At 37.3% G+C, this 25,718-nt stretch overlaps 1 protein-coding gene across 9 annotated transcripts in view; it reads left to right on the forward strand.

Annotated features, from left to right (window-relative positions):
- The window catches only part of LOC117996344 (plasma membrane ascorbate-dependent reductase CYBRD1-like), an 83,635-nt gene that overhangs the window by 37,321 nt on the left and 20,596 nt on the right, over nt 1-25,718 (forward strand). Inside the window, exon 1 of one of the 9 annotated variants that reach the window (XM_069509662.1) lies at nt 4,327-4,661. The exons of the other annotated variants lie outside the window; for them this stretch is intronic. Coding sequence (XP_069365763.1) covers nt 4,630-4,661 — 32 coding nt within the window. The 5' untranslated portion in view covers nt 4,327-4,629. Of the gene's footprint in view, nt 1-4,326; nt 4,662-25,718 lie in introns of those variants that run through there. 9 annotated transcript variants of the gene reach the window in all.

The following is a 25,718-nucleotide window of genomic DNA, read 5'->3' on the forward strand; positions in this document are numbered from 1 at the left end:
ATGACAGTTTTGCCCTTGACGGCGATCTCACGTAGTGGTAACTGGTAAGTGCCAATGTAGTGCCAAAAGTAACTGGAAGATGGAAGCGGGCTAGCGGGGATTTTTATTAAACCTATCCAGTATTCAGTGTCTTCAGAGTCTACGGGTACCTACTGGAAGATGGAAGCGTGCTAACGGGATTTTTTATTAAACCTATCCCCTATTCAGTGTGTCTACGCGGTATCGTAGGTAAAGCACGGCACAGGTCTTTTTTTTTTAATAGATATAGCGAGCAAACGAGCAGGCGGGTCACCTGATGTTAAGTGATTACCGCCGCCCATGAACATTTGCAGCACCAGAGGATAGAAGATAATTGTAGTCCGTGATAGGTCGAGATGGCAATCGGGGTATGAGGCAGAGGGACGCCTCGCACACCCGCAAGTCAGCCCTCAGCAGCAAGTTAGCGCGAGGGCTGTGCGAGTGTGCGGGGCGTTAGTTCCTCGATTGCCATCTCGACCTGTCACGGACTACAATTATCTTCCCGTAGCCATAGAAAACTTAATAACAATTGCCTTGTTATTAAGATTTCTATGTATCTACCGGTTCAGTAACAGCTATCGCTTAGTGGCAGCTATGATAGGGTGGCAACTTTCTAGGCACGGCCGAAGTTCATGGGGAACACCGCCAGGCGAGTTGGTCTAACAATTACCTACGATGTAATAGAATTACATATTGTGTATAAAACAGGTGGCGTAAATTATTCCCCAATGGTCGTGTCTCCATTTAATAATGGTAGGAATTGGTAGGAGTTTTCTTGGGATAATAACGCTTTGGGTTTTCTGATTTTTTCGCATACGACTACGACTAATATATTATTATCTAAGTACTAATAATATGATTTCGACATTAATTTGAGATGTTACTGATAATAGATGGATCTTGCTCTTCGAGGCACCGAGTTGAAGTAAAGGCCAAATTCGGACCTCTGGTCGGCCACCCATCTAGTTACCGACTTGGACAACGATGCATCGTTTGATATGCGATGTCGCAACTATGCTACATAAGTTCACAACTCCCTCATTTTACGTTAGATGTTCTTTGTTTCGTTAAGATTCAAGAATATATAACTAACAATCAAAGTAGTTGCAAACGATTTATATTGGACTATTAGGTACCTAGTCTATTTGTGCTCTACCTACAGCAATTGAGTAGAGTCCTCTTTGGAGACCTCGACATTCCATAATATTAACGTTTGGCTGCCTAATATAAAGCTAGTTTATACTAATAAAGATACAGTTTCATTTTTTTCACTTAGGCTGAGATCTATAGAGCGCACTTTGACTTTGTTCAGACTTAAGATTGAGTTAAAACGAAACAGATTTATGTGAGAGATATAGTTCTGTCTCGTTTTAACTCTGTCTTAAGTCAAGTGCGCTCTATAGATCTCACCCTCAGTCTCAAATGTTTTAAAATACTTACCTACTCAAGTATTATTTTGTTTGTTGATGAGCTTCAGAATAAGGATTTTATTGAAATGGGGAACATGCGTGAAGTTAACATTGGGTTCAAATATATTTTCTCGCTATCTTTTAAACTATCTGTTTAATAAAATACTTTATATTTGTATAATTATTGTAATATATAAACTTCGTCCACGTGATATAATTTATCGTCTATAGCACTTATGTATCAGTGAAAGAATTTTCAGAATCGGATCATTAGTTCCAGATATTTTTTTATTTTTAACCGACTTCAAAAAAAGGAGGAGGTTCTCAATTCGTCGGAATCTTTTTATGTATGTTCCCCGATTACTCGAAAACGCCTAGACCGATTTTGAAAAATCTTTTTTTGTTTGAAAGGGTATACTTCAAAGTTGGTCCCATTTCAATTTGGTGAAGATCTGATGAACATCTTCGAGGATAGATACTGGAACTCCTCAACGGATAAGAGTAAATTGCTCGCGATCAGTGTAATAGCTTAGTAAACAGTAGACTTTTAACCAGTCATAGCATAATTCCATGGGGCCACTAAAAATTGTGAAATAAATTTTTTTTACAAAAAAAATAAAAACCGACTTCGTTACACAAACACAAAAAATTGAAAAATAATTTAATTTATTACCGAATATATTATGTATACAAGAGTTAATATAGTTCCATAATAATATTTTTTGGGGTCGGTGCCAATGAGGTGCCATGGTGGAGTCCCATAAAAATATGAAGTCTAGACGATTCGCGCAGGTAAAGCTAATTGGCACCGGCACCAAAAAGTATTATTATGGAACTATATTAACTCTTGTATACATAATATATTCGGTAATAAATTAAATTATTTTTCAATTTTTAGTGTTTGTGTAACGAAGTCGGTTTTTATTATATTCAGACACAAGTTAGCCCATGACTGCAATCTCATTCGGTGGTAAGTGACGATGCAGTCTAAGATGGAAGCGGGCTAACCTGGAATGGGTATGGCAGTTTTTAATAAACCTATGCCCTTTAGTTTCTACACGGCATCGTACCGGAACGCTAAATCGCTAGGCGGCACGGCTTTTGCCGGTAGGGTGGTAACTAGCCACGGCCGAAGCCTCCTACCAGACCAGACCAGAAATTTAGAAATTATAAAATTCCAAATCCATGCCTATCGAAACCAGGACCTCCCACTAATAAGACCACAGCGCTTACCACTGCGCCAGGGAGGTCGTCAAATTACCTCCTACATCCAAAAGTTATAATTTATAAACTTTACCTCTTTATAATATAGATAAGTGTAGAAATACCTACTTATTTAGAGCTTCCTTCTACGCGACGTAAACTGTATCACAACTTTTAAAAGCCGCGTTGAACATATTTCCATTAGGTACCTACCTACGCGTAGTGTCATCCATCGCCGGCTCACTACAGAGCACGATGAGAAGGGTTTTGACCATAGTCTAACATGCTGGCCAAGTGCGGATTGGCAGACTTCACACACTTTTGAGAACACTATGAAGAACTCTCAGGCATGCAGGTTTCCTCGCCATGTTTTCCTTAACCGTTAAAGCAAGTGATATTTAATTGCTTAAAACACGCATAACTCTGAAAAGTTAGAGAGAGTGAACCCGAATAGGAGGCGGACTTCTTTATTATAGGCTATCATCGCTTGCGCGTGGTGTGTCCAAGCCTAAAATGAATGTAATAGTCACGGAACTATATTATGTACCTACAGTGGTAATAGTTCGTGTATTACTCAAACTGGACAATCGGTTAGTGAGCAAGGCGATAACTCTTAACAGGTCCACCGGCGCGGAACCGACGACCAAAAAGACTGACGTGTTATGACAGTGTTCCACTTTTGGCAAAATATACGAAATCAGTTATTTGGGCGCTACCTGAATAGAGCTGCATTACGCAATGTTTGAAAACGGCAAACTTACTAGAGTTTAACTTATACAATAGTATCATCATCATCGTCATCATGATGAATCCAATCATAGCCGGTCCTCCGGCCATATCCTCAGTATATAGACCGCCACGCTGGCCCGGTGCGGATTGGCAGACTTCACACACCTTTGAGAACATTATGGAGAACTTTCAGGCATGTAGGTTTCCTCACGATGTTTTCCTTTACCGTTATCTGTTAATGTAGGTATCCGTAAAGATAGAGGTGCCTTGCCCGGGATCGAACTCCTGACTGGTTGGTAATATATCTACTGTTCCTTAAACTACACGTAATTACGAGTGATTAGCTGTTATCCGTTGAGGAGTTCTATCGTCCATCACAGAATATCTTTATCATATCTTCAGCAAAATATGGGATCACCCTGGACTCCCTGGAGGTAGGTACAATCTGTCAATTGAAAGAAGATTCATTCAAATTGGTTTATCAAATTATGCGGGACCATCGCGTCGTCGCTGAAACATACCTACGTACTAGCTACCTATATATCTAGTCCAGGTCTTTAGAACCTCCCTTTTTAGAAATCGGTTATAAAATATTATGTTAGCGTTGAATTTTTGACGAATTATAATAATATATTGCAAGCTATAATAACGAATTCCCGAAGTTAATCAAATATAAAAATTAAAGCTGCAAATTCTCATCGAAAAGCAATTTTTCACCAACCGTACAAGATCCATAACAGGAGTATAAAAGAAAAATTGCATCACTTACGTACGAACTCGTACGTATTTGTTATGCGTGTGAGCTTGCAAAGGATTATATTTCATGTCCCCATGGCACTTAGATATCCGACCATTACCGGTCTTGATAGCCAATTTATTCGTGTCCAGTTCCATCCCGTCGGTAATTTGCATAAATTGATTGCACCGTGGTGTTTGATACGGCTCGCTAATGTTGGGACGAGGCGACGAGGTGCGCGGGCGCCGCCACAGTCGCGCGCCCCACCGACCGCCCGATACACGTTCTGCGGTAATACTTAATAACATAGTAACCTGATAATTTCCGCGCGGATTGTGCATTTTCTAAAACATCCACAATTGACATTCAGTAACTCAGTCATACTACATTGAACTTGAATTACCTACACCAGTCACGCTCGGTTCGTACATCCACACCCGCATGGTTGGATGACTTCATGGCTCATGTGAAAAAAGATCGGTGATTATTCTCATTAGTACAGTGATTGGGAAATCAGCTGTTGTCTCAGCCACGATGCGTCAGAGATATCAACTGAAACAGAGGCCGTACGTACCTACTTACCTATTTGTTTTCGCTTATCGCTACGCAACTCTTTCAAAGCTCTATTTCTCTAGCACTATTAATTTTATAATAAGAGTTAGAATCACCCAAAATACCTCTCCTACGCTGTCCAAACATACACTAAACTAAATAACAATAAACTAAGAAATATATTCGCTAATTAAAGATGCACTTAATCAGGGTTTAAAACTTTTGATTGACTTTAGATAAAAGTAAATGTTATTGTAAATGAGTCCCAATTACCTAAAGGTTAATACGTAGCACCTATAGTATAGAATTATATATCCGCTATATAGTATATCCGCTAATTAAACATACACAATTCAATCAGCTTTTAAACGTTTCATGTAAGTACTTTAGATAGAAATAAATATAGGATGCGTCACCAAAGGTCATCACGTCTATCAACTTGTACAACTTTACAAGTTTTGATTACGATTAAATTTGTTTCTTTTTTCTTATTTTAGATTTAATATCATACCTACCTATCTAAAAAATATTTGTATGACACTAATATCTAATATTCGTAACCTTTTCATCAATAAGTATGCATAATATCATCAAAACTGCGCATGACAGCAAGATTTACGATAGACGTTATTTGAAACTTTAAACGCACGTTTACGAATGTCATACCTATTACCTATGAGGTTTCCGTTTAATAACCGACAGTCACCGAAAGTTTATTAAGGTGAATACAATAGGAAGAAAGTGACATACGTATTCGAAAGATCAAGTTGGAACAATGACATTCCCCGAAGCACGAGCGTGCAGCGATGCCGTGAATGATAATCTCCACGGAAGAGGCAAGAGGCAGGAGGCTTTAACATTGTTTGTTTATGAGACGAGTTTAGACTGATGTTATTGTATCGTATGTATAATGACGCAATTATTTTTATAGCGTTTAGTCATAAGACTCATTATATTCACCATACACGAAAACTGTACGTGCGATTGTATTTAAATATCGTCGTATCTACTACCTATATTTTAGTTTTCCTTAGCTGACTTAATAGATAAACAAATCACAGAGATCTTTTTGGAGAAACGCTTGCAATTTGCTCGACGCTTGGCTTTTCGGAGTTAAGTTTTTCAGTTATAGCATGATTCCATTGTCGGTTCGCGGTAACAACGTCCTATGGGCCGAGTACCTATATACGCGTTTTAGCGAGAAGCTACTAGTTTACCTAATATCTAAGTACGTAACTACCTGCAAATATTTTAACAAAGTAAATTGGGATAAAATAAAATTAAAATTGAGATACGCATGACATTCTTATAATATTAAGCCCAATCATGTGCCTACGCATGCAATGATTTTTGGATGTTAATTACGTCAAAGACAGCTCTTTTGTCTCAGTTTCATATAAAACCCGTTATAAGACATATTATGAATTTAATGCCATTAATGAATTCCTATATTATTCAGAATAAGAATGTTTGCGGTATCTAATGTGATAACAGCAGATGTCCAAAAATATATCAAAGTACTCGAAAAAAGCTGTGATAGCCTAGTGGTTAGGACGTCTGCCTTCTAATCGGACTTCGGAGGTCGGGGGTTCGATCACGGGCACGCACCTCTAACTTTTCGGAGTTATGTGCGTTTTAATTAATTAAATACCACTTGCTGTAACGGTGAAGGAAAACATCGTGAGAAAACCTGCATGCCTGAAAGTTCTCCATAATGTTCTCAAAGGTGTGTGAAGTCTAACAATCCGCACATGGCCAGCATGATAGACTATGGCCAAAACCTTCTCACTCTGAGAGGAGATCCGTGCTCTGTAGTGAGCTGGCGATGGGTTGATCATGATGAATCATGACTCAAAAAAGCTTTTTGCTTGAAAAGCTTATGGAAGAACTATTTATTACTCACATTCCTGCCGAATTGTGTTAGGAAACTCCTACATATACTTATGTAATGTACCTATATCGGGACCAACTATCGAAGACAGCTATCGGTGTTCAATACACTGCACTGCTGAAAGCACTTCACTATTCCATGTTTAGAAACACGTAACGATGTTTGCAGGAAAACTTTAACTGCTTCGAAAACAGCGTTGTTTTTTTTCTCAACGAATACAAACCAAAATCATTCATGAGTTTTTTGCCGCTTGTACTTAATTTTGAAGATTTAGTGATTTCGTATCCAAAGAGTTTGATACAATGGCAATAGAAGTTCTATGTATGTAGTTCGGGATCGAAGTCCTTTAAAATTGAAGTACAATAAATCAAAGTAATGAAAAAGGAATAATAATTTCAAGAAATATTTAAATGATGGGGTTTCATAATTGACTGATTTTTTTCTAAGATCATTATTATTATTCTGTTAGTACCTACTGTAATAAAACTTAGTTATTGTATGTAAGTACCTACTTATAAAGAACCTATGTATTTTATTTTATTTTATTTAAAGTACCTAGGTAATTATATCAGGATTGAAAAATATTCTCAGATAAAATTAGAATGCAAAGTAGGGTAGGTACCTATTATTAGGTTGCGCCAAAATTATGAATAGGCAAGTACGGAGTATGAAAACATGGTATTCACATAAAGTGGCCTTAATTGGAGAGCGCGAAGACGTCTGATGATTTGATCTAGTTCGCCCAATCATCACCTACAGTGACAAATATTTGCTATGATCAGAAGACCTGATGGCTCGCAATAGTACGTAGGTACCTAGTCCTATTGTTAGTTGGAAGCGTTACTTATATATTTTGCAGATACTTGTAGTAGGTACCTATACCTATTAAAGCGGATTTTAATTTGGCGAAATATTTCGCGCGATTACCGCGTACGTAAAAAACCGGCCAAGTGCGAATCAGACTCGCGCACTGAGGGTTCCGTACTACAATCGTATTTTATCGACATTTTGCACGATGAATAAAAACTACTTACTAGATCTCGTTCAAACCAATTCAGTGGAAGTTTGCATGGTAATGTACATCATATTCTGTGTTAATTCTGTAAAGTGTAAGGCTCTCATAATAATTTTCTTTGTACAGAAAATAGTCCGACCCAATAATATTTAATAGGTAGCTAGAATAATACTCGAAGCTACTAGCTAGGGCTTTTATGATAAAATTATTATTAATGTGGTTTTCAGAACTCTATTCTCGAAACCTCTACTATTCAACTTTAGAGTTTTAAATACATGTCTACATTATTGGTATAAAAGCGCATTGGTCATGAATAAAATTAGTATTTCTATTTTTATTGGACCATTCAATTATTTTTACGGCATACCCCTGTCAGCTTTAGTACAGGCTACAGCAGTAAGCCTTAGTCAGGGCGGTTGTCGTGAAGAGATCGCGGTCTTAACGATAAGGTCCCCGATTGTACCTACAAATTGTTTTTATCGGTAATCTCATTTCAGTAATGCATTTAAAATGAGCTTATCGCATACTAAACACTAACTACAAGAGCCATAAAAATTGCACTAAACGACGGTGAAGGAAAACATCGTGAGGAAACCTGCATGCCTGAAACTCTCGAGAGTTCTCCATAATGTTCTCAAAGATGTGTGAAGTCTGTCAATCCGCACTTGGCTACTATTAGGCTTACCTAATGGCGGACTATGGCCTAAGCCCTTCTTATTCTGAGAGGAGGCATGTAGGTACTCAGTAGTGGGCCAGCGATTGATGATGATGATGCATAATTCAATAAGGCTCGATTGTTTTGTATCTACTGTTGTAGTGTGCGACCTCTTTTACTTCTTGCTTGAATATTACGCAATATATTCAGCTGTACAGAGCATTGCGTTAAGCGATCGTAAACCTGTAGGAGGTAGGCCGTAGGTACCTACACTAAGTTGGATATGTAGTGGACGTTAGCTAACCACTCGCTGGGAATGCGGAATGGAGGCTGAGTGCTTGAGAATTGAGCCAACAGGCGAGTAAAAGGATGTTATTATGTGCAGCTCATTGAGTTAAATAGAATAAGAGGAACCAATCTAAGGCCCAGATCTACCTAAGTGGAGAGGAGAGGAGATGCGTTCAATCGACCAATCATATTCAAAATAGATGACGTGAAAAAATTATCTCGTCATTTTTCAAAAATCGGATTGGTTTACTGCACACATCTCCTCTCCACTCCGCTTAGGTGGATACCGGGTATTATGCAGAGTATAATAGGGGTCTTGACACTGGAAGAAACTAAAAAATGTATGCCAGAATATATACCCCGCCTTTTTATCGTTTGTGCACTTCGTTGTGGAGATAGAGGTCAATAAGCTAAGTAAAATTTTAGATTTCCGCTCTATTATTGGCCCTTAGATCCTGCCAAACGATTACAAAAGCAGCTTAGAACAAAAATAATCATTTTAACACTTGTTTTTATAGTTATAATACGTACGTTTACTTTAACGTAAGAATTGCCTCGTATTAAGATGGTGATATCATTAACAAACAGAGTGAAAACAGGTCCAGCGCCAATTTACTGAAAAACCAAAAGCGCGGCTAGTCTTCTTGTACACGAGTTAGATTGAGGCCATATTTTTGCGTGACATCATTGACTCTGGTAAACTGCAACTCTCTGGCGCAGCTCTATAATATTAAAATATATTATGTATGGAGGTATGTACTTAGGTACTAGGTACTACTATTCTACAGTAAAGTGGAAATATTTCACTATAAGGGGTACCTGTCCACTGAAGCGGAGCGAAGCGGAGATGTGCTATACAGATCAACTAGATTATTGGTCGATATTTGTGATAACTTAACAACTTTATCTCTCAACAAATCAACTAAACTATTTGACTAAACACATCTTCACTTAGCTTTGCTTCAGTTGACAGGCACCCTTATGGTTTGTTTCTGATGGACTTTCCACTAGTAGTAGTAGTATGGTACTTAACTATACTATAAAATATTGTATTCAATTATGTATGTATGTATTGTTAGTTGTTGTTTGAAATGATAATATGTTAATTAATTCATGCGCAGCATGCTTGGAATAAGCGTACAACATTTGCATATTAAACTGATGTATTTAAAAACCATACAAACATTGTTTGTGTTGATGATCTTAGATCATCTATGACACGGAGAAGTACCTACCTAATCACTTAGTACTAACTTGTATTTGAATTTTTCTACATTCTCCCAGGTCTCATGGGGGAACTAATATAAATAGAGAACGCAACTCGCAAGTGAAGAAAAAAATATCCTCAGTTCAGCATAATCATAGATTATACTATGGAGTAATAAAATAGGTACCTACGTGCCTAATAGAGCATTACAATTTACAATTCTCATTTTACACCTCGTTAATATACTTAATACCGAAGTATTACATTAAAATCACGCCTACAACGGCAGCGTATCTGAAACGGTTCTTAGGCATTAGACATGTGAAATGAGCCGTGAAAAACCTAACGGCCAAATTTCGGTAAACTATCAAAGTTCATTGAACGTTTACATTTATTCATCATTTAATATAGTATTCCATTCATTAGTCATTACCTACTTTAATTTCACCATTTGATTTATCTTCTATACCTACACATAACACAGTTTGCTCTATGCCATTAATTCACCAAAGGTTGCCCGTAAGCTGTAAGAGATTGTTTACAGCTATAAAGCCCCCTTTAATTACTTAGTTATTATCTTTTTAATAAAAATTTATTATTCTTGTCAGTATTTTGCATCTTGTGGGCACAGTTTTCCTTTTTGTTCCTCTACGGCGAGTTCTGATTTACGACGTTCAATTTTCATATATAATTTTACTTTCAGGCGTTTGGAGTGCAACATTAGAATTCAGGACCCGTCTGTAGATTTGTGACTTCCTTCCTTTATTGCCTTGATAACAATGTCTGCTTTACAAACTTTTTTTTCCTATTTCGTATAAGATTCTTGTTTAATTAAGCATTTAATTGATTACTAGTAATAATCTCTATTTAGCATCTGTACGTATGATTCATGAGTATTAAATGAGTAACGCTACTGGAAATATGATGATTGCAAAGTACAGAAACACAGAATGAAGATGCGAAGTCAGCATAAAAATACAGCTTGATAATAACAAAGCTGATTTTTTGATTCAATCAAAATTTTAACTGAATCACGAATGAAAACCAACTCTTGTTATATGAAAACCCATGTCTTTATCGCGATCGCATACAAAGCAAGCACTGGCAAAATCTGCAGAGAGAAACGTGTTTAATACTAACAAAAACGCTTATTAGGAAGAGTACAATAATATGTCAACCATTCTTATTTGTTTTAATTATTTGAGGCACTGATATGACAGTATACATAAGTATACCTAAGGTAAACAAGATCACGGCATAGTAATATGAAAAGACTACTAATTAGGTATATAGGCGTCAGCAGCCAAACATTTTTAACAATAAAACAACTTGACACTCCATTTCAAAGTCAGTAGATAATTTGTGAATACAAGTGTTTGGCACTGCCATTTGTTTAATTTATTATTTATTCAATACCGTGAAATGAACAACATTTTGCTTAGGTACATTATTATTTAAATGAACTTATGAAACGTAAAGTGACGAAAATTTATTTGCCATTCTTCGGAAAATCCATACTTCCATGCTCCATACTAATGTTATAAATGCGAAAGTGTGTCTGTCTGTCTGTCCGTCTGTCTGTCTGTCTGCTAGCCTTTCACGGCCCATCTGTTCAACCGATTTTGGCGAAATTTGGTACAAAGATAGCTTGCATCCCGGAGAAGGACATACATAGGCTACTTTTTATCCCGGAAAATCTAAGAGTTCCCACGGCATTTTTAAAAACCGAAATCCACGCGGACGTAGTCGCGGGCATCATGTAGTATCTGATATTTCTGATGGAGGATCTTAAAGCACGGTATGATTTTAATGATAACTTAATCACCAGCCTGCTTCCGTCCAATGGTGGATGTAGGACTGCGCCAGTGCCTTTCTCACCAACCCACTTTTCGCCATCTTGTTAAGGTCGTCGGTTCAGCGGGCTCAGTTTGACCTAATTAATTTTCTTTAATGATGAATTTCTGAGCCTATCGAGCTTTACCAAAGTTTTCTTTGAATACAAAAAGTAGGTAGCGTACACAGCGTACAAACTTACAAGTCTTATCTAATTCACCGTAGAGTAGGATACGTTATAAAAGTACACTTTGTTGTTTCAAGCTCGCTGCTAAATGGAGTTTTGTATAACGGAGAGGGCTCCAGCCCTTCTGAATTGTTAATTACCAAGGGAAACAAAAGCGCAATTATTACAAGGCAAGGTGAACCTTTTGGGGAAGACCTGTAAATCTACGTCTCACGTACTAAATTTTTTAGAACGAAGAGTCATGTAGGGACTTTTAACCGACTTCTAAAAAGGAGGAGGTTCTCAATTCGTCGGAATCTTTTTTTATTGTTATTATTGTTATTTTTTATGTAATTATGTTCCCCGATTACTCGAAGACACCTGGACCGATTTTGAAAATTCTTTTTTTGTTTGAAAAGGTACTTATGCTTCCAAGGTGCTTCCAAATAAATTTGGTGTAGATCTTTTGAATAACTTCGAAGATAGATAATGGAACTCCTCAACGGATAAGAGTAAATTGCTCGCGATCAGTGTGAATAGCTTAGTAAACAGTAGATTTTTACCAGGCATGGCATAGCATATTTTAATACATGGGGCCACCAAAAATTGTGAAATAAATATTTTTTACAAAAAGGACGACTTGGCAGTAATAGTTTATAGTAACAAAAATATTGGATTTAGTGCAAATGTATCCCATTTGTTTGCAAACTAGATGATGCCTGCGACTTTGTGGATACTTATAGGTTTTTAAAAACTCTTTGATTTTTCGGGATAAGTAAAGTTGCTTATGTCCGTCTCCAAGATGCAAGGTTATTCCTGTATAGAATTTTGATAATAGTCGGCTGCGAAAAAGTGATAAATGGTCAGACAGACACTTATTGGCATTAACAATAGTATAGTGGTAAGTATGAATGTGGATATTATCAATAAGTTTAAAAAAGCAAAAGTTAGTCGTGAAAATATGGAAATATAAAAATTATAACTAAATATAATATACGGTCATTACATATAAATCAACCAGCGTATTTCTAGATATGTTTCGAAAATCCTAGAATTGCAACCAGAGCTATTCAAGCCATATTCAAGGTAGACCGGTGAAGGCAGGAAGAATGCAAGCTATGAGATTTGTTGTGCTACCGGCCTTGCTACTGCCTTGCCAGTTCAGTTTCACAACTATTGTTTTCTAATGATACCTATATTTTCGATGACAAATCTTTTGAGCCCAAGACATCTTGTTATTACTAGACGATTATGCATACAACGTTGGTAGCGTGAGAAAATATATAGTTGTACAATACTTGAAACTTGCTCTTGTGAGTCTTGGCTATATAATTGTTAGCGGCAACCCGGTTTCATCTAACGATTAGCTGATCCCTTTAAGAGAGAGGATTTCGTAATATATCAGCCATATTACCTACTTGTCAACATTATTAAGGGGGGAAAAAACTCTATTCAACATTTCAGCTTTCTAGGTCCAAGAGTTTGGGTTGGGCGTTGATGAGTCAGAACATTTCTTTTTATCTATTTTGAAGATATCTACATAATTACCTATATCCACGTTTAATAAATTTTGATACTACATACTCATAGAAGAAAACCTCAATGTGACCAAAATATAAGTGTTAATATACCCACTAATATTAGGTACTTATTATATTAGTTTTACTCGTAGGCTAGATCGTAATTTAAGTAGAGTACCTAACTTATGAAATACAAAAAGTTGATGGGGAAAACCAAAACAATACTTTAGATTGTTTTGGTTCCCCCCAATTGGTTGGTTAGTTGGTGTTTTTTTTTTTGTATCAATGCAGTTAGTGTGAACACAATAGGTATCTACTATCTACACCTATTTTATCGTTTAAGCAACTTAATAAACGTTCAAATAAGGTGCGATGCTCATTGCATCTATTAGCCAACTCTTGGACAATGCGAAAGGTCAGGTGGTAAGACGTACAATTTAAGATGATTTGTGCCCGGCAAAATTATTTTGCAATGTACACAGGTGCAACGAAATAGTCAAGAAATATTGCAACTAAGGTTGAACGTTCCCATGTAGGTACCTACAGTTGCATTAATTTTAGCATCTTTAAAGAGAGGCGTTTGAGTTCACAGATTTATGGATTGAAACTTTCTTAACGATGGTGAGAGAGAGTAAAAATAAAAAACATACTGAGGAGCGGCGTGAAGCCGAGTCTATTTGATAGTAACTAAAACTCAGTTTTATCTAAGTACTTTGACATAATATTATAGTTGACATGGGTATACTGAAAATAAAACACGTAGAAAACCATTAGAAAACGCTAGGAACGTACCTACCTTACTACCGCGCGTAGATGCGCATTGCGCACCGGCTGCTGTTATGCCAAAGAGCTGCTCTTATCAAGAAAGGCAATGCGCTTTGATTTCATTCTGTAGGTATAGTATAGAGCACGCAAAACAAGTAGTGCAATCTGATTACGAGGCGTATGACTAGGGATATCTACTCGTGTGGTATGAGTTATGACTGCACATTGTACAAAAACAGAACTTGTGTACTTACTTTCTATGGCATGGGCAACCTGTCACGTTGCAACTTTAGATTGGACAGACTACTTTGCGCGCACGAGGCGAAAAATATTGGAATTGCGATTTGTAGTAGTAGTGATGAACCTACTTGCTTTTAGGGGTACGCTTCGCGATGGAATTGTTTGAAGAGTAACTCCGTGAAAAATTCTTCAAACAATTCCATTCCAGTCAGTTCCAGATTTTAGATCAAAATCATCATCAACCCATTGCCGGCCCGCTGATGAGCACGAGTCATCTCTTAGAATGAGAAAAGTTTAGGCCATAGTCCACCACGAAGATTTACATGTCATTAGTCATACAATGAAATAACTAGTTATAACCACGAAGATGTATATGATATGTATGTAATGACGTATAAATCTTCATGGTTTTATTCAGGAACATCCGGCTTTTAATCTCTTCCAGAAAATGTACCAGAGCATCGCATATGCTTGTTTTAATTACCCCCTTAACGCATACAGTATAGATAATTTAAACTGTAGAGTTAACTGCAATTAGTGAACAAGTTACTCCATTAAATACTAGTCCCCAGTGAGATGTCTTGAGTTCTTAGCTTGTTAAGAGACTCTTTATACTGTTACAGTTAGTACGTAGTAGTAAAGTACGTGTACTATTTCGAACTTTGGTTAAAGTTTGATTATACTATAGGCTGGACCCGTCTCGGCTTCGCTCAAGTAGAATTTTTGAAAATCGGTAAAGGGGTGGAATTTGCAAAAATGACGAAATAAGTATGCATTTCTGGTTTCTAAGCCAGGGCCCAAATATCAATTTTTATAGATAAAACTTGAAAAAATGGCGGATTTTCATACAAATTTTCATCCTCTATTTAACCCCCTTAGGGGTGGAATTTCCAAATATCCTTTCTTAATGGTTTGGCTATGCGTTGATAGATCAATGAGTCAGAAATCAGGTCATGTCTTTTTATATGTAGATATGAATAATATTGATCAACAGTTGATTAAAGCCTGCTTGCAGTTTGTAACTACATACATACCTATATAAATGCCTATAAAATTAGTGAGCCGCTAACTGTGTCGACATTATTGATTGTTTAATTTGGATTAAGCAATAAGCTCCAGTCCAGTTTTAATCCTGAAACCGGTCTCTATAATGTGGACCATCCCTTATGTAACCATAAACATATCGATCAAGAACCATGTTCACTGGTCAGTGTTCACAAACAATAAGTACCTACCTACGTCGCATTTGTTTGAAATTCCCTGTGCTTTGTTTCTCTAAGAATATTTGATTTGCATGCTAATGCCCATGGTCCTTTAAATCTACCCCCGAAATGTAATATTACTAACAGAATGTCGCCAAAAATGGATGCAAATAGAAAGAGGGATAGTAGGTAGTTAAATAAATCTATCCTTTTTTCACATAATTACTGGTATTACAGCTTTTATAGGTATAGGTATTCAATTACAAAACTGTTTTAGCGAGATTTCTCCTCAAAGCTCTAAGTCTGAAAAATCTAAAAACGTTAATCGTAGAATACCAGGCTAGGTGCCTATGTAACATAGGCTATGTTTCAAAGGAAACTCATGTTAGTAACCTCATATAGCCTATAGGTACCTAAACAAATTCCTAGTTAAGTACGCATAGAAATCGTTGCTCAAACGTTTCCATGTAAGTTTCAAATCGATTCACATTATTGCAAGATGCCACACTGTCTGCTCCATGGGATGTTCAAGATTGCTTTGTACCAACCTACTACCTACTTGGAATAATAGAAAGTGACTCCACTTGTCGGTCAAGTACACTGAAACTCGAAACTTTTGTTCACTGGTTATAGGCAACGAAAGTATAAAGGCTCCTACGGACGAACAGGTAGATATATTTGTAATGTAGGTACAGGTAGGTACATCTAAAATTTTAGGCATAGCTTTTAGTACGCGAAAGGTCGAAATGGCAATCGGGGAGGGAATGCCCCGCATACCCGCACATCCCACGCGCTAACCCGGTGCGGGTGACGTGCGGGTGTTTGGGGCGTCCCCCCGCCTCATACCCCGAATGCCATCTCGACCTGTCGCAGACTATAGTGTCAAACCCTCCTTATTCTAAGAGGAGATCCGTTCTCACTTCTCAGTGAGTCGGCAATGGGTTGATGATGATGATGATTCATTCAATAGACATTAAAAAACTAGCTGATGCCTACGACTTCGTCCACGCGGAAAATCAGAGTTCCTACGGTGCAACGGATTGGCGTGATTTTTTGCATGGGCATAGATAAAAACCTGGAGAGTGACATAGGCTACTTTTTATCCGGGAAAACGAAAGAGTTCAAACCGGATTTTTAAAAACCTAATTCCACGCGGACGAAGTCGCGGGCATCAGCTAGTTTATAATATTAAGGGTATATAATAAGGCTACTGAGGTACTGATTAGATAAGTTAGCTGTACCTATACTTAATAGTGGGATATACATGTAATGAGAGCTTTCGCGCAACAATCGATCACTCCCCGTAGGTAACGTAGTCAGAGTCGTGTTAACTTGTGGCTTGTGGTTGTGGCATGAATAACAGAATACCTTCACGTGCCCACGTGTTTGGAAACGTGGTTATGAATAAACCATATGGAGGCATTCACGGACGTAGGTACCCTGAATGATTCCAACTCCTGTGCTATTGACACACTTGTGAATTGCGAGTTGTGACTTGCGACAAAAGGAACACACAACTACGTTTCGATGCGATGCGAATTACCAACATAAAAAACATGCGATGAGATTTCGCGCTGCAAGGCATCTTGCTGCATATCGAAAAACCAACCAATCATCCAAGGATCGTGAACAGTAGGTAGGTAGGCAGGTACTTGACGTATTTTTGCTAATATGAAGTAGTAACATGGGAAGAATGCGCAATGCGAATCATTACAAAAAAATTGTGAAGCGTCTTGCAAGCTCGCTGATTTTGTCGATGAGACGTTGCATCGCATGTTCACCCAAAGATCCTATTCATAAGTGAATTTATGTATTCTATGTAGAATCTAGATAAGGGGTTTTTCTTGGTAATGCGTAGGGTAGATGGAGAGGCCATTAGTAGGTATAAGGTAGGTATTGGTATTGATAGGTAAGTGGTTTGCCCCGTAGTTACCCCCCGGCCACACACTGCTTGTGTGGCATGGGAAGTAGCGAGGAAAGGAGGCAGAGACAGTGTGACTGCGTTACTCGCGTTCATGCCCGAACGAGGAATGGCGTGCGGCATGAGAGTAACGCAGCGACACTGTCTCTGCCTCCTTTCTTCGCTACTTCCCAACCGATGCCTGGCTTCCCAACTGATGCGGTGGCTGGGGGGTAAGACCTCGCATAAGATTAAAAAATCTGAATGTACTAAAAGCAATTCCATAGAAACCAAATGCGTCATAATATTATATTTACAAAGAGAGTGAAATTATATGCCGCATAGCGTGTCGTCTCACCGAAGCCCGTGCAAACAGACACCAAAAATGCCGTAGCCAGAGAGGTGCCATTTAAATAAATACTAGAGGCGATGATGTCGCACAAAACGGCTTACATAAGATGAAGACCAGTCGTATATCATTCAGTAAATTCTTCCTTATCAGTCTTTACTTATCCATTGTTGGACATGTGTGCACGCCATTCTTTCCGGTGTTGGCGAATCTTATCTATAAGTTTTTTCCGCAAGCTTGGTGATGTCATCGGTCTAACAAGGTGGTTGTTTTCCCATATTTCTTTTTCGTTGTCTCCATTCAAGTATACTTACAATGAACTAAAACCTTAATTTGATATAATCCGCTGAAACAGATCAAATCTGTATGGTGCAACATGCAGCATGCGACATGCACCGCCCGCCCTCCCACTGCTAAACATGCAGGAAAAACCAGCTACCAGGCAAGCAATACGCACCACCACCACGCAGCACCACACAAATCCCAAAACACACTCGACGCACGTTTCACCCCGACACCAGAGCATCCTCAGGAGATGTAGACCTTACAATCCACAATTGCTCCATTCAAGTAGCAAACGGGATCGCTATGTCTATAATCTATACTTATAATAAATATACAAAAGAGAACGCGATAAATACCTATTTTTTTCTGAAAAATCACCGATGTGTGAGTTGTATTTCTATGATTTATAACTCAATGGTCGTAAGTAACTCATAACCATCTTCGAACAAGGTTAGAATCCATATCGCGATTCGTGATACATTATCGTTGTCATCTGATTTTTATATAACACTGTCCTTGCCTTATCTTGTTTAGTAAAAAATAAGATATAATAAGAACAAAAGATAGTTTTGATTGATTAGGGGCCCACGCACGACATTTATGCAAGTGACGAGTCTATACCTATACTCTATAACAGCATATCGGGGTTAGACCTTACAGCTGGTACCTACATAACTTATCAGCCAAAATATCTTCTTCTAGATGATCAGGTGTTGATGTCTAAGTAGGTATAGTACGTGACAGGTCAAGATGGCAATCAGGGTGCGGACACCCCGCACACGCGCACGGCCCCCGCGCTAACCCGGAGCGGGCCAGCGCGGGTGACGTATGGGTATGCGAAGCGTCCGTCCCCCGCCTCTTACCCCTATTGCCATCTCGACCTGTCGCGCATATAATTCATAATATTCATAGTTGACAAAAATGTTCGTGCCTATCTTTTGCATCTGAGTAGATTTTAATGCCAGTTTTTAACTTTTGCCTATTCAGAAATAACATTTCACGAGAAAAGAAGCGGAAAAAGTCGAGCCCAGCAGTTGTTACTCATTGATAAACATAAGAATTCTACTATCGAAGCATCCGAGTGATCTCTATAATTGATGTATTTTAAGTATTTAGTCAAACCTAGATAGTGATTGGTGATACAAATCCTGGAACGTTTTTGTAGCATATTATACAGGTAACTAGTTACTAGATATCCAAACTAGAAACTTGACCATTTTCTACGTAGGAACTACGTAGGTATCTACCATTTTCTAAATCATTACACGGAGACGTGTAGAATGTGTCATGAATTCATGATAGGTATAGGCCTAGGTAGGTACTTAAAAACCAGTCAAGTGCGAGTCAGACTCGCGCACCGAGGGTTTCGTACTACGGTCGTATTTTTTAGACATTTTGCACGATAAATCAAAAACTGTTATGCATAAAAATATCGCCCTTTCATATGATACCCCACTTGGACTACATTTTAATAGACTTTAATTTTTTTGTGATGTAGTTAACCACAAATTCACGGTTTTCGGATTTTTCCCTAAAGTCTGCTATAAGACCTACCTACCTGCCAAATTTTATGACTCTAGGTAAACGGGAAATACCCTATAGGTTTCTTGACAGACAGACAGACAACGTAGTGATTCCATAAGGGTTCCTTTTTTAATTTTGAGATTTTTTTCCTACGGAACCCTAAAATAAGAACACGTAACGTACACGTGTAGAAAACTTAATTAAAGAATGCCTATCGAAACGAAACACATTGACTTCATTTGTAATAATAAACCAATTGAACATAAAAAATAAAATTAATGAAAGAGAACCTTATAAAATTCTAGGTAAGGTTCATTTGCTCAAATTATTAGAGCTGTATAACCACAAGACTGTAAGAAGATATACCTACCTACCTTGGAATTTTCGATTACTCTCAGTCCCGTTACATTGTTTTTGGAACTTTATCTAACCGAAAACTCTACCAACGTTGAATAAGTCCCGAAACTCTTTAACTTTTGGTCGAGCCTTTCTAAAGTTTTTGATTCCATAAGCCTTTTGCCATGTTTTTCCTTTTTGACTGAGGATTTCCCAGTCAATTTGTTAAAATTACTTAATTCTGTAATGAATCATTTGCTGTACTGACCTACTTATTTTGTAATTAAATTCTAAAACATATTATTATATTTTAGAAGTTTCTTACTTTTTATATAAAAAGCGTGGGACAGAATTCTCTTCTCAGCACTATTGATTATCAAGATCATAATCACTAACACACGTCTGGCATGTCTCTTATTTTTCTAGACTTCCGGGATTTCATATATTTTTTTATCCTCGAACCATTCCTTACGCGTGGTTCTTTATATACCCCAATTCCTTTTCCCGTCTATAAAACTTGGGCGGAATATGTAATGAATGCTTATTGTGTAAACGATGACATTTTCAGCATTTCTATTACCACAAGAAAAATGTGTAAACACGATATTAACAATCATCGAACATTTTCCTATAAATAAGGTACTTTTATACCGGTATTTTTGTCAATAAATATAGGCTGTGATTGGTTTCTAGTGATGTACATAGAACTAAGTATACGTTAAGTTCAACACGTTTCCTTCGTGTTCATATTACGGAATTTCCGAAAACTCTTGTAATAATGTCTTTGTTTTCAACCACCATTGTGATATATGCGGCATTCCTTACGCCCCATTTCTTCTTTCTACCTATATCACAGACTCATTCGGAATGTTTATTATGAGAAAAAACATTTTAGATTCCATTTCTGTACCAAATAGGTAAAGCGGATACTAGTACATATTTTGACAACTTCCAAATTCAATCAAAATTTTACTGGACCGTTCCGGCTGTCAATTTTCTGACCTAGAATAGGTAGAGACGATAAAAAGATAATAAGTTAATTGAGAGTTTAAGTAAGTAATTAAAATATCACTTGCTTTAATGGTGCAGGAAAACATCGTGAGGAGACCTGCATGCCTGAGAGTTCTCCATAATGTTTTAAAAGGTGTGTGAAGTCTGCCAATCCGCACTTGGCCAGCGTGGTAGACTATGGCCAAAACACTTCTCATTTGAGAGGAGACCCGTGTATAGTGAGCCGGTCATAGGTTGATTATGATGATGATGAATCGAGTAACAATATGCACATTATAGAGTAGTAAAGAGTAAAGTAGAGCATAGACGAAAGTTTAATGTGCTATATTCACTTAACAAAAAAAACCGGCCAAGTGCGAGTCAGGCTCGCGCAACGAGGGTTCCGTACTACAGTCGTATTTTTTCGATATTTTGCACGATAATTCAAAAACAATGATGCATAAAAATAAATAAAAATCTGTTTTAGAATGCACAGGTAAAGACCTTTCATATTATGATACCCCACTTGATATAAGTAGTCATAACATGATACCCCACTTGATATAGTTATCTTACTTCGAAAATTGAAAATCCTAATTATTAGTTTATGACCACAATTAATTTTTTTTGTGTGATATAACCACAAATTCACGGTTTTCAGATTTTTTCCCTAATGTCAGCTACAAGACCTACCTACATGCCAAATTTCATGATTCTAGGTCAACGGGAAGTACCCTGTAGGTTTCTTGACAGACCGACAGACACACAGACAGACAGATAGACAGACAGACAGACAGACAACAAAGTGATCCTATAAGGGTTCTGTTTTTCCTTTTGAGGTACGGAACCCTGAAAATATGATTTAACAAAACACTAGACGGACAAAGGTACGTTTGTATCCGGTCTCCCCTAATTCATGGCTTGAAGATATCATGCATCCCCGACATGTTCATGGCAAACGTATTTTATGACGCTACTACTACTACAGCATAGAGTCTATGCCATAGACTATTATTTAACGCGACTTGACCGCAAACCAGTGAAATCCATTCAGCCATTCAGAAATGTAGTTTTGTACCGTTACCTACCACGCACCTACCAGGTCTGGCCATCAAGTAGGTAGCCACGCTTTATGGGCATTTACATAAGGTGTACATTATTGTATACATACATAAACTACGCGGAGCTAGTGGGCCACTTTTTACCATTTAATGAGAACACATTATTTTACACTTGTGCAAAGGCATTGGGGTTATGGTACTTTCAACATATTAACCGACATACGTAGGTACACCTAAGACTGACATGCAGTAAATACCTAATAATAAAATTAATAACAAATGAAACATTCACTAATAATAACAAAGAGATTTGAGAAGATGTTTAGAAGTTTAGTTTTAATTACTTCTAAAACAAATCATATATTTTCGTTTTTACTTATAAAATTAGTAGCATGTGTTAGCACGTCTAACACATTGTCTTTTTGTTTACATCACACGTTCGGAGCTATATTTCTTTAAAAAAAAATAGGTACAAAAATGGGATCGGTCATTCTTATTATACTCATAGTTGTCCTATAATAGCTGTGTATGTGTGTAGCATTAGAAGATTTTCTTATAAAGAATACAAACATATTTAATAAATACTTCTGCAGGTAGCTAGCATTGGTCAGAAATGTCCTTCTTACTTTTTTAGAAAAGAAACAGCAAGAAATTAGGCGATTTATGAAAAAATAAAATTGACCTTAAAGTCAAGACTGAATAGGCATCTTTTAGGCAAGCGCGCTCCATCATCACTTGCCAGCAGGTCTGATAAGCGTTAGTTAACATTAAAAATAAATATCGACTGTGAAAGTAGTATCAAAATGCATCGATCTGAAAATCGTGGTATGATAACAATAATAATTTTGAAAGTCCGTTTTTGGTCAACTGTCCTTTCAATCAATGAACAATATCAGCAACATTGATCTTCGCGTCTATTGCGCATTTTCGTTGTTTTGTTGTTAATTTGACCTCGAACTGATAAATCAGTTAGCAATAATTGCCCTTGTTAAATTGAATCTGTTCAGATTCTCGAACAGATTTTCGAAACAAATTGAATCTGTCTAGCTAGTCTGATAAATGTTAATTATAATTTTGACTCAGTTTTAATTAGGAGTGTTAATAGGTATATTTAACTTGATGAATATTATACAATTAATGAAAAAGGTTCTGCTGCTCTTCAAACTTTAATTACGATTTTAAGTGGTTAATTAATATCCAGACTATTTTTATTATGCAAAAGAGTCATTCGATCAATTTAAAAACTCGGTTCACGCGAATCTCTTTGTGAAAAATTTAAAGAGATTGGTACCCTTAAAGTTGCTTCGCAGTATGTATATATAAATTTTGTGAGGTAAAATAAACACTAAATCGACTTTAATATAAACCGCTAAACTTGTAATGCTTAGGTGGTACCTACTATCAATCCTTTAAGGCGTTGAAGGAATTTTTAGTTTTGTCATTACATAAAAACACATTCATTAAGCTAGGCTAAACATATAATTGAAGATGAACTAAGAGCCAGACCTTCATTATTTTATAAAAGCTGAAAGTTTCTGTGCATATTGAACCCAACACTGGGAGGAACGTTTGTTTGGATGTTTGTTTGGATCATGGTGGCTTTGGGAGATAACAGGTAATAAGGTGTAAAAATCTTACGTCAAAGTATAATGTCTATTTTTTTTTTATTTTTTCAGAATAGAAATAACGTCATGCATTGCCAGACATTTAGTATCGTGGCAAACCCCTGCCAGATACCCTTAAACTTTTAAACTTTGAGCGTGTCTGGCAGAGGGTTATCTTATCTTATCTTTTAAAAAAACTGTCAGCTTTTATAAAATGACGAAGGCCTGGCACGCGCTGACTCTCTCTCTATGAGTTCCTTAATGACAAAAATGCGTGAAAGCAACCGGCTGAGCTTTCAGTTGGCCACAAGATGGAGTGCATTGATATTGTAACCTTTTATGATTTGGAAAAATCAACTCCTGAGTTTCTGGTTGGCTCTTCACACTGGAACCTGCATTCCGAACTGGTGGTAGAGTCAGGTAGAGTCACAGATGTACATAAGACACACTATCTATAGTTTCCCTACATGAAATACATTTTTGATTTTGATAAACGAGCAGAATGAGTTTTTGAATACACGGAAAATGGAAATGCACACATTGATCCTTACTAGCAAGTTTATTTGTCCAATGTTTAGGGTTCCGTCTCCAGAGAAAAAGGAACCCTTATAGGATTACTTCTTTGTCTGTCTGACTGCCTGTCGAGTGAATAAAACTATGTAGGGTATACTTCCCGTTGTCCTAGAATCATGAAAGCGGGCAGGCAGCAATGTCTCATAGTACAAGTAAAGGGAAAAATCCTGAAACTGTGAATTTGTGGTTACATTACAAAAAAGCGTATTTTTTTTTGTTCGATGGTACGGAACCCTTTGTGAGCGAATCCGACTTGCACTTGACCGGTTTTTTGTATTGTAATGCTGTTTTGATTGCTGAACAAAGAATGCGACCCTGATTCTGTTAAACCACCCATCCTAACATTGACCCCGTGGCCTTTACACAATTGATACCTAATCACCGACGCGGCTCCCACGGCAATTGTTATTTTGTTATCCACTTTTATAAGCATTTGTCGGCTTTTTGTACCCGGCGCGGCGGCGGCGTCGTGAAAAACATCCTTTGCCGTTCCTTCCGCCCTATCGTTGTTGTAGTTATGGAAGTGAAAAATTCTTTAGGTGCGTTGGGCGATTAATGGGATGGGTAAAACTTGAAGGTCGCGACACGCCGACACGTGTAAAAACTAAACGAATGTTCATGGTTTTAATTTACTGCTTAGTTATGAAATTTTAATTTTTGATACGTAGGTACTACAATTAAATTGAAAACCAATAAAAATCATTCTTATTAATAGTTTTAACTTTTTAAATTTTCGCTTCTGTCAGCAGTCCCCACTGACTGCTATTTTTTTATCATAACAGTTTCCAAGATATTTCTTCCCCTATTTACTTTTCAGTTTCAGTGCACCTATTTAAATGTAAAAATGTGTAAGAATAAACAGCGATAAAGTTTTATATAAAGTCATTACAGTGTGTTCCCATGGTCGTCATCATCATCAAAAGTTGCGTGGAAATCTTTCAGTACCTGCTTGTTGTTCAATCTCTATAATTTATTTTACATTTGTTAAAAACTAGCTTTTGCCCGCGATTTTGAACTTAAGAATTTGGAACCTTTAAAAATCACTTGGAATTTGTTTGTTTTCCCGGGAAGAAAAGTATCCTACATAAAGGTTGCTAGCTTTGTTTTTTATCAAGATTGCCTCGCCGGTAAACTGATGTGCAGTTTGGCGAGATAGAAATTGTTATATTACGTGTGCATTATAATTAAAATAATTAAAAAGATAACAGACATAATATAGACGTATTTAGTATCTAACAATAATATATCTACCTAAAATTATAGTAGGCAATTGTGAAATCTAAACATATAAAATAATTGGGTACTTATAGTACGTGACAAGTCGAGATAGCAATCGGGGTGGGGACGCCCCGCATACCCCGACTGTCATCTCGACCTGTCGGTAAATATACTGAAGGTTTTATCCAAAGTGCAATTTTGCAAATCCGGTCAGGAAACAGATGTCCTGAAATTCGTTGTAGCTTTGCTCGTTGAAAAGGTATTGTGATTCTTTTAGTCTGCTTCCATCCTTCTTATCGTTTTTGCAATCAGCGACGACTTGTTAAATCCAATTGTAAGGGTCAAAGATCAATGAAGCTTATTATAGGGGCAGCGCTCCTATCGTTTACACTTCGTTTGACCGTTAGGGGAAACTACAACTGGACCAGTAATCTGGAGAAGATTGAAAG

Source organism: Maniola hyperantus, chromosome 3, assembly GCF_902806685.2.
Source record: "Maniola hyperantus chromosome 3, iAphHyp1.2, whole genome shotgun sequence".
NCBI lineage: Eukaryota > Metazoa > Arthropoda > Insecta > Lepidoptera > Nymphalidae > Maniola > Maniola hyperantus.